The sequence below is a fragment of the Apiospora phragmitis genome, assembly GCF_038363925.1.
Source record: "Apiospora phragmitis strain CBS 135458 chromosome Unknown utg000006l:1.0-5683423.0:1.0-5690449.0, whole genome shotgun sequence".
Classification (NCBI taxonomy): Eukaryota; Fungi; Ascomycota; class Sordariomycetes; order Amphisphaeriales; family Apiosporaceae; genus Apiospora; species Apiospora phragmitis.
In genome coordinates this window covers 3,958,621-3,969,774 of record NW_027117404.1, presented here as the reverse complement: position 1 = coordinate 3,969,774, position 11,154 = coordinate 3,958,621, and the positions used below count along the sequence as shown (strand labels likewise).

The 11,154-nt window shown below is 44.1% G+C and overlaps 5 protein-coding genes across 5 annotated transcripts; 2 read left to right on the top strand and 3 right to left on the bottom strand.

Annotated features, from left to right (window-relative positions):
- Positions 1–226: 226 nt before the first annotated feature.
- Positions 227–3,289, top strand: PG994_006472 (ABC transporter G family member 24; the record flags this gene model as incomplete). The annotated part of the gene is made up of 2 exons (XM_066857881.1): positions 227–2,519; positions 2,601–3,289. The coding sequence occupies 2 exons, from the start codon at positions 227–229 to the stop codon at positions 3,287–3,289; spliced, it is 2,982 nt and encodes a 993-aa protein (XP_066717150.1).
- A 566-nt stretch (positions 3,290–3,855) lies between these two features.
- Positions 3,856–4,095, top strand: PG994_006471 (uncharacterized protein; the record flags this gene model as incomplete). Its single annotated transcript, XM_066857880.1, has 1 exon — positions 3,856–4,095. One exon carries the CDS (start codon positions 3,856–3,858, stop codon positions 4,093–4,095), a length of 240 nt encoding a protein of 79 aa, XP_066717149.1.
- A 105-nt stretch (positions 4,096–4,200) lies between these two features.
- PG994_006470 (uncharacterized protein) lies at positions 4,201–4,509 on the bottom strand (the record flags this gene model as incomplete). Its single annotated transcript, XM_066857879.1, has 1 exon — positions 4,201–4,509. The coding sequence occupies one exon, from the start codon at positions 4,507–4,509 to the stop codon at positions 4,201–4,203; it is 309 nt and encodes a 102-aa protein (XP_066717148.1).
- A 912-nt stretch (positions 4,510–5,421) lies between these two features.
- On the bottom strand, positions 5,422–5,610 carry PG994_006469 (uncharacterized protein; the record flags this gene model as incomplete). Its single annotated transcript, XM_066857878.1, has 1 exon — positions 5,422–5,610. One exon carries the CDS (start codon positions 5,608–5,610, stop codon positions 5,422–5,424), a length of 189 nt encoding a protein of 62 aa, XP_066717147.1.
- Positions 5,611–5,643: 33 nt separating this feature from the next.
- PG994_006468 (uncharacterized protein) lies at positions 5,644–6,096 on the bottom strand (the record flags this gene model as incomplete). The annotated part of the gene is made up of 1 exon (XM_066857877.1): positions 5,644–6,096. The coding sequence occupies one exon, from the start codon at positions 6,094–6,096 to the stop codon at positions 5,644–5,646; it is 453 nt and encodes a 150-aa protein (XP_066717146.1).
- Between the last annotated feature and the right edge of the window lie 5,058 nt (positions 6,097–11,154).

The window sequence follows — 11,154 nt, the reverse complement described above, 5'->3', positions numbered from 1 at the left end:
TATAAACTGGGGATCATGGTCACCGCCAGAGCTGGCGCTCTGTTAAAACCATGGCCGGCAATATTATCCCGTCAGCAGTTTCCGCCATGGGTTCCGACACTAATACTACAATTTATATCTTGCCATCGGTCGACGAAGGTCTACCCGTCGGAGTCGGCAAGGAGTGGCACGTCTTGAAAGGACCCGGATTCCTCTCGATCTATATTCCAACTACTCGGTTCTAGTCATGTCGGTGCTAAACTTGGCGAACGCAGGAGAACTCCCACAGGATCCCTACTTCCCTCAGTTTCCACCAAGAGGGCCCGTTTTCCTCGACACAGAGGCGTGCCTGTGTGCCCTGAGGCGTACGGACCCAACACGTCCAAAGGGAGTAGCTTGGCAATGCATCGGAAACCAAACACAGGGAGTCTACAACGTAACGACGGGGAAGTGGTTTGCGCCTCTGCACGATGGGGCGGAAGCGGGGGGCAGAGTCGACGACGCATCTAACGGGCCGGACACAGCGAAACCCCTAAGATGGGATCGAGACAACAAGTCCTTCTTCCCGGTCGACGACGCCATGAGCGTATACGACAAAGCTTGCACGGGCCAGAACCAGACCACGTTCTCAACCGCCTTCTACCGGGCCGCCGAGCAGCAAAGGAACAAAAAGCCCATGGTCGACGCAGCTCCTTGCTGGCGGGAAGGTGCCATGCCCATGCAGATACAGACGGTGGAGTCATGGCAGAAGGATGGGTGCAGCGAGGGCTTCCTGTGCAGAAACAGCACGGTGAATTCGCTGCCGCAGTTCTGCCCCGCCATTACCCTCTGTCAGCAGTCTAGGTTAGCGGGAGACCCTTGTGCGCTCGATGGCATCACGGTCGCGATGGGGCCCTTCGAGCCCGTCGTTTGTCCCGCGGGCTACTACTGTCCCAAAGGCGGGAAGGAGATGACAAAGTGTCCAGAGCGAACCTATTGCCAGCCAGGCGCCTCTGCGCCCACCCCGTGCAGTGGTGGGAGCCGGTGTCCGGAGGGATCGAGTTTTGAAGTCTTCCTTATCCCAATTGGGATACCCGTAATCATCGATGGTCTGCTTATCGTGGGCGTTATTCTTCTCACTCTCCGCGCCCGGAGCCGCAAGTGGGCAAACAGCTCTGGTGTAGGTATCATGAAAAGATCAAGGACATTAGGCGACGGTATTAAAAGGGCCATGACACGTTACCGAGCGCTTTCCAAGGAGCGCGACCAGGAGTCTCTACCCATGGATGCCACATATCACCCTCGAGACGGTACGTGGAGCGGCTTCCAGGATGTTATACATATGGCGGAACTACAGGGGAGACCCATTGAAGAGATGCAAGAGGAACTACCGGCCCAGCTGCGGGGCTTCGTTGAGTCTATGAGAAAAGCTACTGACGCGTCCCGCCTTGGTCTGTCTTTCGCCTACTCAGGCCTGCAATACCATCCGCGGTCGGCGCCGAAACCCATCTTGCAGGGCGTCACGGGCTCCATCGAGCGCGGCACGCTCTCGGCCGTCATGGGCGGGTCGGGCGCGGGCAAGTCGACGTTCGTGCGCCTCCTCATGGGCAAGATCACGAACACGGGCGGCGCCGTCATGGTGAACAACAGCCCGGGCAGGATCAAGCGCTACAAGAAGCTCATCGGCTACGTACCGCAGGACGACATCGTCCTACCCGAGCTAACCGTCTACGAGAACATCCTGCACTCGGCCCAGATCCGGCTGCCGCGCACCTGGACGGCCACCGAGATCGAGAGCCACGTCCACTCCGTCATCGAGTGCCTCGAGCTCGCGCACGTGCGCGACTCCCTCGTCGGCAGCGTGGGCAAGCCGGTGATTTCTGGGGGGCAGCGCAAGCGCGTCAGCATCGGCATGGAGCTGGCGGCGGCGCCCATGTCCATCTTCCTCGACGAGCCGACGAGCGGGCTCGACGCTACGTCCGCCGTGTCCATGATGCGGACGCTCCAGGCCATCGCACGTCTGGGCCTTTCGATCATCGTGATCATCCACCAGCCGCGCATGGAGATCTTCGAAATGCTGGACAGTCTGATCCTGTTGGGCAACGGTCAGCTCCTGTACGAGGGACCGGAGAAAGGGGTCCAGCCCTACTTCGAAAACCTGGGCTTCCATTTCCCCGAGCACGGCAATGCGGGCGACGTCGTCACGGACATCATCACGGGCAACGGCCGCGTCTACAAGAAGAGCGGCGACATCTCCAAGGAGAGCCTCATCGCGCATTGGGCCAGCGCCTCGGGCAACAAGGACAGCGCCTCGGGCAAGCATCCGCGCGACAAGCACGGCTCCGTCCTCTCCCTCGCGACTTCGGATAACACGGCCATCCAGCAGGCCCTCAAGAAGCGCGGTGCCCCTCGCCTGAAGCAGTTGTGGCTCTGCTTCCGCCGCGCCATGCTCCAGCAGTATCGCGCCAAGCCCGCCTTCTTCTTCGAGATGGGATTGTCCTCGGTCGCGGGCTTCTTGATCGGGTTGGCGGAGAACGGGAAGAAAGGGATTATGTTTAAAGGTGAGAACCACCGAAGTGTCATTTGCGCGTGCGGTGTGCTTTTAGATCATCCAGTTACTAACAGGAAGTGTGCTATTGCAGGTTTCTACAAAGAGCCCTACAATGTCCTCTCCGTGGCGGCCGACTTCAAATCCGTCCCCGAGTTCGCCCTGCTGACCGCCATCGCCATCGGCCTCTCGGGCGCCTCGCCCGCCGTGCGCGTCTTCTCCGAAGAGACGCTCCTGTACCGCCGCGAGGCCGAGGCGGGCCACTCGCGCACCGCCTACTTCCTCGCCAAGGTCGCGGCCGTGATCCCGCGCATGGCCCTGGCCTGCCTGCACCTGACCACGTTCCTGATCCTGCTGGCCGTGCCCGGGGGCCTGTCGTGGGGCATCGCCTTCGTGGCCAACCTGGTCTACTTCTGGGCCATCTACGGCCTGGCCGCGTGCGTGTCCATGGCGGCGCGGCGCGAGGACGCGCCCCTGTTCGCCACCATCCTGAGCCTGGTCGTCGGTATCCTGAGCGGCGCCGCGCCCAGCCTCGCGCAGGCGCGCGACTGGGGCGTCGAGTGGCTCTGGCGCGCGAGCCCGGGCTCCTGGTTCGCCGAGCTCTACTTCGGCCAGATGGTCAGCCCGTTCGCGTACCTGTACCAGGTCGACCTCGCCGCCCATGCGACGGGCTTCCGCCTCGACCGGCTCTGGCTCAACGTGTTGGTCGTGTTCTGCATTGGGCTGCTGTACCGCGTCGTTGCGTTCGCGGGGCTGGTTGCGGGGCATCGGCTGCGGCTGTGACATATGGACAGTGGGAGGATTTTACTATGGTTTCACAAATGTCTATTACCAGATAGACTAAAAGCATTGACATATTCAGCTAAGAGTATATCGAAGCATTATCACGTTGCAATATGATCGGTACAGGAGAGTAATTCAGTTGTGATGTCTTGATGAATTTCCGAAGGCATCTGCTAGAGAACTATACAGGGGGGGTTCCATCTTATAGTCAACTGGTTCCTTCCCCTTCCATATTTGGTGATGTCCTCCCCGTGGTGGGATACTGCAACAGTAGAGTGCTTGGCGGTTTTCCGTATGTCGCACGGGAGTACGCCTTGTATAGTGGTCCCAAGCGCAGTGTCTTTAATCCTCATCCTCGGGCTCGCTCAGTCCGCCTGCCAGCTCCAGGAACCGCATGTCAAGCTCGGCGCTCTTCTAGAGGTCGGGCTCCGGGTTCAGCAGTGCCTGTCCCACTGGCGGGACACGCGCGCGCTGCTCCTGCAGTACATGGACGGCGAGACGGTGCTCGTGGGCCACTCGGTCGAGAACAACCTACACATGCGCACGGCCGCGTCGTCGACACCTCGATGCAGACCGCGGTCGCCGACGTCTTCGGTGTCGGTCGCGGCGCCTATTCCCGGACCTGTGGCCTGAAGGATCTGACGTCTCGACTCACGGGCAACGACATTCAGACCGACACCTACAACAACAATAACGGCGGCACCCGTGACGGCGGCGGCAGAAGACCCGGATTCTTCAACGCACCCGCAAACAACCGACTGGACGGCCTTCGCGGTGCTGCAGTGCTTCTCCGTATCGGAGGCTAACTGGAGTCTCGTTCCACTGAACGCGAGCGCGGTGAAAAAGTCGAGGAAGACGAAACTCGTCAGTGTCTCGGCCCATTGGACTTGAGCCTTGACAGCGTCCACATATTAGTCGAGGTAACCGCTCTCGTCGTCGTCATCGTTGCCGTTGTTATTGTTGTTCTCGTCGTCAGTGGCAGTCTTGACGGGCTCTTTCAGCTTGGCACGCAGCTCTGGTTTGGCGGCTGCGGTGAACATTGACTTGAAAGCGGGATCGAGGCTCCTGTGGTTTATTGGAGCTTGTTGAAGACAAATCGTGTCGCGCACGTTGCGGGCAAGGAAGGGCTTTTGCTTCTCGATCACGAGGCCTGCGCGAGGCAAAACATCCTTGAGCCAAGGGATGTCTCCAGATTCTTGTCTTTCTCTTGGGCTTGCCATCGAACGTAGGCGTCGGTTCTGCAAACTCTGATAGATAGGACTTGATGGTGCAAGTCAAGCTTTGGTGTTGTATTGAGGAGGAATGAATTGTGCTAGAAGAAGGAAGTTAAGGCACTTTTATAGCCGCTAGAGTAGTGGTAAATACAACCTCAGATATGGTTGTTCAGGGGGAAAGCAGTGAGTACAAGGTCGAGGACTGAAAGAAACAATAGAGGTTCACCAGAATAGGTACCCTGGATTAAGTAGTTAGCCACCTGTCTCTCACGGTGTTATCACATCTATATAACTGGATTTCTAATGTAAAGGATTCTTCTGATGGGCCTGTTACCATTCAAGTAATCCTGACAGCAGGAGCAAACCCGAAATTCGCAAATGACCCAGACCTTTTTGTGACGATGCCAGGCATTCTGGACTTGGAATCTGTCAGGTCGTACGGCTGCCAGGTCCGCTATCACAGTGTGTACAGTGCTAATATGTACGTGTGCAAAGCATTGAAACAAGTGAAAACAGTTTTGTGAATATGATAGTTATGAGGATTTCTGCGAATCGCCTCCGAATCTCCGTCGGAGCCAAAATGCCCGACAGGGCTCAGCACGGCTAATACTGCCTACACTGGAGCCTAGAAAAGCACTAGTTGACGCAATCACAAGAAGACAAATTCCAAGAGATGAACATATGCAGAAGAGAAATTTCAGTGGGGATGTATTAATCTAGCTCGCCGGCCAACTGCTGGGGAACTCCAGATGTCCTCCGCATTGTCTTAATATGATCAACTGATTTCTCTTTCGGTTTTGGGGGTGGGTGCAGGTAGCGAGGGGGCATGTGAATCGGGAAGTCTTCCTGCCGGTGGACATGGTAGGCCGCAATGATCCTCCTCTAGCTTGGTTCCAAGCCCTGCCATTCGTTCTTCAACTAATCGTCGATCTCCAGCTTGTTGACACCGGTGTCGACTTGCTGCTCCATATCCTCTCCCTCTCGAGCGTTCTCATCTTTGACGGGCATGTCGACTTCATCGCTACCACCAGCGGCAGCGGCAGCGGTGCCATCATCATTGTCATCCTTGTTGTCCTCATCTTCGCTCTCGTCAAATCCTCTGGCCATCTGGTAGAACTCGAGATCGACCTGTGCCTTCTCCTAGAGGCCAGGCTCAAGGTCCAGCAGAGCCTGGGCGGCCTTGGCGGTGGCCGACTGCTTGTCAGGGTCGCGGGGCTCGCGGGGCGCAACGTTCCATCCGACCCGGGCGCGGAGCAGGGCGGTGAAGAAGTCCAAAAAGACCGAGCTGCTGAGCTGCTGGGCCCACTCAACATGCTTCTTGACTTCGTTGACGAAGTCCAGGTATCCGTCCTCGTTCAGGGCAGCACGCACATCCTCCTTGGCGGCGGTCACGAACACGGCCTCGAGTGCAACGTCGAGGGCGCGACGGGACTCGTTTCGCTTGTTGTAGGCGCCGCCGATAACATTGGCGTGGCGGAACTGGGTTTTCACCAACTTGTCGCGCTGTGGGCGCTTGGTGAATGGCTTGCGGTTACTAATGACGAAGCCTGCATGAGGCAGGACGTCAAGAAGCTGGATCCCGTAGGTAGGCATTCTTTTGGCCCAATAGAGACAATGATGACTGGATGTGTCGAAGGTAGTGTTGATGGGTCTTTGTTAGACCAAGAAAGAGAGGCGGTGATGTGAGTTCTTTTTGGCGGTTGTGTTGATGATGGAGAAATTGAATGAGAAGGTGGAAGGTAGTAATTATTTGTACACCCATACCCAGGAGCATTGACAGTTGCGATAAGATGCATTGAATACATGGAGATTGTCAAGGATTAACTGCTTCGTTGCATTCAATGTAGGCCTAAGGTAAGCAAGCACCAGAGTCCCTATAGCACAATACATTAGTGAATTATTAAAGATGACAGAGAGTCACAAGAGGGTGTCTAGAATGTGACCACTCTTAGCAGGTATGAATAATAGGGAGCCATTGCTTACCTTACCTATCAGACCATGCTTAGGGGGCATACTGCCTGTACATACTATTATATCAGTTGTTAAATAAGATGGCTCAGTGTTAGGAAATGCGTCTCTTCATTACCACTGACCAGTCGTGGGCTCAACTCCCACCCCAGCAGACTTGTTGGTTTCGTCCATGCCACCTTTGCCTCTTTATTGTTTGGTGGTTTACGTTACCAATTCAACAACGTTCGGTCTTGTGGGATAGTGTTAGCAGCCTACGTGTTTTGGGTTAAGACTGTCTGCCGTGCTGTCTATCATTTTCTCTCCCTTCTTTATACTCACTCACCATTTGGCTCTATTGGAGACTCCAGCATGCTCTTGCTGCCAAAGCTTGCTTAGTAAAATCATACAATCTTGAAGTAAGGTTTGTCAATCACTTTCCATATGACTATTGGACAGTTGCCATACTGACTGCATCACAATAACCCTGTTGCAAAGGCTTGTGCTCCTGCAAAGCTGTTCCGAAAAACACAAGTCAACCTGAAGAAGTAACACTTGTCTCGATCTTGGCTGAACCAAGTACGTTGCTGCAACGTCCATAATTGGGTGTTGTTGTTGGAAGGTGTGCAATCTCCGGAATCTCTGTCGGAACCACAATGGCCGACGGAGCTCCTTATTGCCGCCTACACTAGGTAAGTAAACACTAGGGCCTAGGTGGGCATTAATTAAGTAGCTAACGCAAGCTTACCAAATCTAAAATCGGCTTAGATTTAACCCCCCCTCGCTGTCACCCCCACCTTGTTAATACCTTATATAAATATTAAATAAGCTAGATGTAAAGCTTTATATTAAATTAAATAAATATAATAAAATTAAATAAGTTTAAATATTAATATATTAGTTTTAGTTTTATTAATTATTATATAATTTAAATATTAAAAATATTAGTATAGTTTATTATTAAATTAATTATATTATTAAGTCGGCCACTTTTTTATATTATATTACTTTTATATAATTTAATTTAATCTTAACGTTTTAAATTAATTAAAATTACTTTTTATTTATTTTATTACTTAATTTATATCTTTTTTATATGTTTACGTATTATAACTTATTTCGCCGTAGATATTATAGCGCCTTCTATTAATAGCCCTCCGCTTTAATAAACCCATTGTTTCGTATATGTTAATCGTTAAATATTTCCCTTTTATTTTCTCGTTTTATAACTTTTAAGATTTCTATATAATAAGGGCTTTTTTAATTTTTTATAAAGTATATATTAATGTTAATTATTTTTAAACGCGACGAGCGAAATATAAACGTTTAAAAACATATATTTAATTTATTAATTATCTTATCTAAGTAATAAAGTATTAAATTAAATACGTTAAATTTAATATTATTCTCTATAAGAATAATAAAATACGCGGCCTTAAAAAATAATAAAGAATTTTAACTTTATTATATAACTTAATTTCCTTTAAAAAGTATATTTTAATAGAAAGTAAAGTATTATATTTAAAGGTTAAAAGAATTAAAAAAATAAAGAAATATATTAAACGTAGTAATACCGTTATTTTTATAATATTTTATAAATTCGGCCGAAATATAGCTTTCGTGGCCGTTTAAAATTAAAAAATAACAAATGCTTTTTATACGCGTTTTAATATATTTATTAAAATATTAAATGAAATTTAAGCTCGTTTCGTTATTAGTTTAGCCGTTAAAAGTCGGTTTAATTATTTAATTACTTAATAAACTATATTTACGAAATTAGTTAATAAAGTAATATTAGTTTTAAATAATTAAAAAGGGCGGAATATATTTAATAGCCGTTAATTATTTTCGATTATTAAGTAAAACCGATTTCGCTTTTTTATAACGATCGGCGCGTATTATAACGAGTATTAACTTAATTATAATTATTATAAAGCCGGTTTTATTAAAAATTTATATATTTTTATTTAAAATATTATATTTAATCTTAATATTTATAATTAATACGAATTAGCCGGAAATAATATTTATATCTTTATAAAAAGCCTTTTCTTAATACTTATTAACGCGGTCGCCGCCGCACGATTTTAAAAAGAAATTAATTATATTTTTTATAATATTAATATTAAGAAATATTTTTTAAATATTTAAATTAATTATATAATTATAAAGTACTTTTTTAATTAGATTTAATTTATATTATAAGTATCGAATTTCACTATTATAGTGTGTTTAAATTAATTACTACGCTATAAAATAAAAGCTCTAAAAATAACTAGACGGTTATTTCTATTTAATTCTACGCCTTAAGTGCTACCCCGCGGGGGACTAACCCGCCGATCGTAATACTATGCCTTTTCTTTAAGGGCATACCTTTATACTATAGTAGGGCCAGGAAATCGCGGCCTGAGGCACGAACAATTAGTTATATAATATAGAGGGGTATAATATTAATTTCGCGATACGTTTCGATATACGATAGATTAATAATAAATATATACTTTTTAATATATATTTAAACGTTCGTTTTATTACTTTTACGATATTTTCTTTTTTAAAAAAAAGGCCGCGTGTGAGTAGTTTAATAAAAGGCTAACTTTACGAGTACCGACCGTAGTTTATAGTAATATGAATTATATATTTTTATAGTTTCCTCGAATAGGCTGACTTTTATCGTTAAATCTTTTTTATAAAGAAAAAGATATTTAAGAAAGAAAAAAATAAGTAAAAAAGAGAGAAAGAATACCGGAAAACTAAGTTAATAAAATATAAGAAAACCCTTAATAATTTAATTAAAATATTATACTACGTAACGAAATCGAGAATAAAAAAGGTTACGATTTAAACGGTAAAATAAAACACGTTAATATATTAAAAGACGTAAATATACTTAATATACGTAGGAAGTATATTACTTAATAGTTTAATATTTTAAATATTACGGTATAAAAACGAGATTCTTTATTTAAAAGTTTAATAAAGCTTATTTATTAAAGCTTAATTATAATTTTAATAGCCGACTCTTAGACATTAATTATTAAATAGTTTAAATAAAATAAAATAAACTAGATTATAATTAAAACTTTATATTTATTAAAAATAGAATCTCTTAATCTTTAAAAAGGAAATTAAATCCGTAAAGTTATATAATCTTATAAGGATAAAAAATTTAAAGTAAGTTATTAAAAAAAGAACGGAATAATAGTTTCTTTATTAATAAAGTAGAATTTAACGAGAAATAATTAAATAATCGACATTTTAATTATAGATTTACTTACGTTTATTCCCCCCTTTTTATTATTAACTACCTACTTGATACTATTATTATCGAGCTAGATTAACGCTAATCTAGCTGTTATTATAACTTTTAACGACGCGGAAATAGCTAATTAATAAAAGGATAAGCTAGGTAACTTGCCCGCGAACATAAATAATAGTTCCTTTAAAAGGATAACTTAATTATTTAAACTTATAAATAACCGGATAAAGCCGCTAATACTTAATTTAAACTACTTCTCTTCGTTATAATTTAATAATATTAGTATTATTAAGTTTTTAAAAAAATGAAACAACTATATTAAAAATATAATATAAACGACGAAATTCGAAAATAAGAGCTCCTCTTTTATATTACTTATAAAGATGTGGAGAAATTTATAAAGACCGCTATTTAAGATGCTACCACTTAGTATAAAATTATTACCTAAGTTAAGGAGTACTATAAAATAAGCGATATATGCTTTTAAAATTTTAATAAAAAGCGCTTTAAAGAGTACGAAACCGCTCCTACGGTTTATATAACGAGAATAGTTTTTAATTACGTTTATAAGTATAATAAAAAAGTAACGGAATTTAATTTTAAACAACTCTACTATTATAATAATAAAGATAAAATAATGATTAATATATTACGCCGCGTAAATCGAAGGGTTAAATAATAGGCCCTTAGCTTAAAGCTAGAACTCTATAAGATAATAAATTATAAAGTTATTAGTTAAGTGTAATAAACGCTATCTAGGTTCTAAAAGAAACCTAGTAAGACGTACTAAGGTTTATGTTAGTAATACGAGAGAGTATCTAAACGTGCGATAGAAGTCGCTTTTATCGATACAATGGGTAATAGCTCGTAGGAATAAGAGATAATTAAGGTGTATAGATTTTAAAGGTATTTATAATAGTTTCGTTAAGGTTGTTTACTTTATTAATAGGTTAAGATTAATATTTAAATTAATTATTAAGGTAAAAAAATAATTAGTCTATTCCGGGTATTTAGAGCTCGGTAGATATCGATATTTATACGTATTTTTTAAAACACTTTTATTATTTTCCGTATAGTTTCTCCTCGTGATTAAATCTTTAGTAATAGTGATAAGTTCCCGTCGATGCGAGGGTATATTTTAAACACGAGTAAAGTAGGTATTAAGCCGTTAAGGCTAGCCGTATTATTTAAAGCTTTAATTATTATTTAAAGTATTATTTCGATATTTATATAATAACCGAGATCTTTTTATAAAATATCAAAGGCTCTACGTAACGGAACGTGCACTCGTTTAACTTTATTTATTATTTAATAAGTTTCGATAGGTATTTATTTATAAGTAATTCTTGTTACTTATAGGTAATTACGAAACTCTCTTTAAAAATACGTACCCGGATCGTACGAAATATAATTAAGGGGTCCTTAATATACATATATCTAGTACT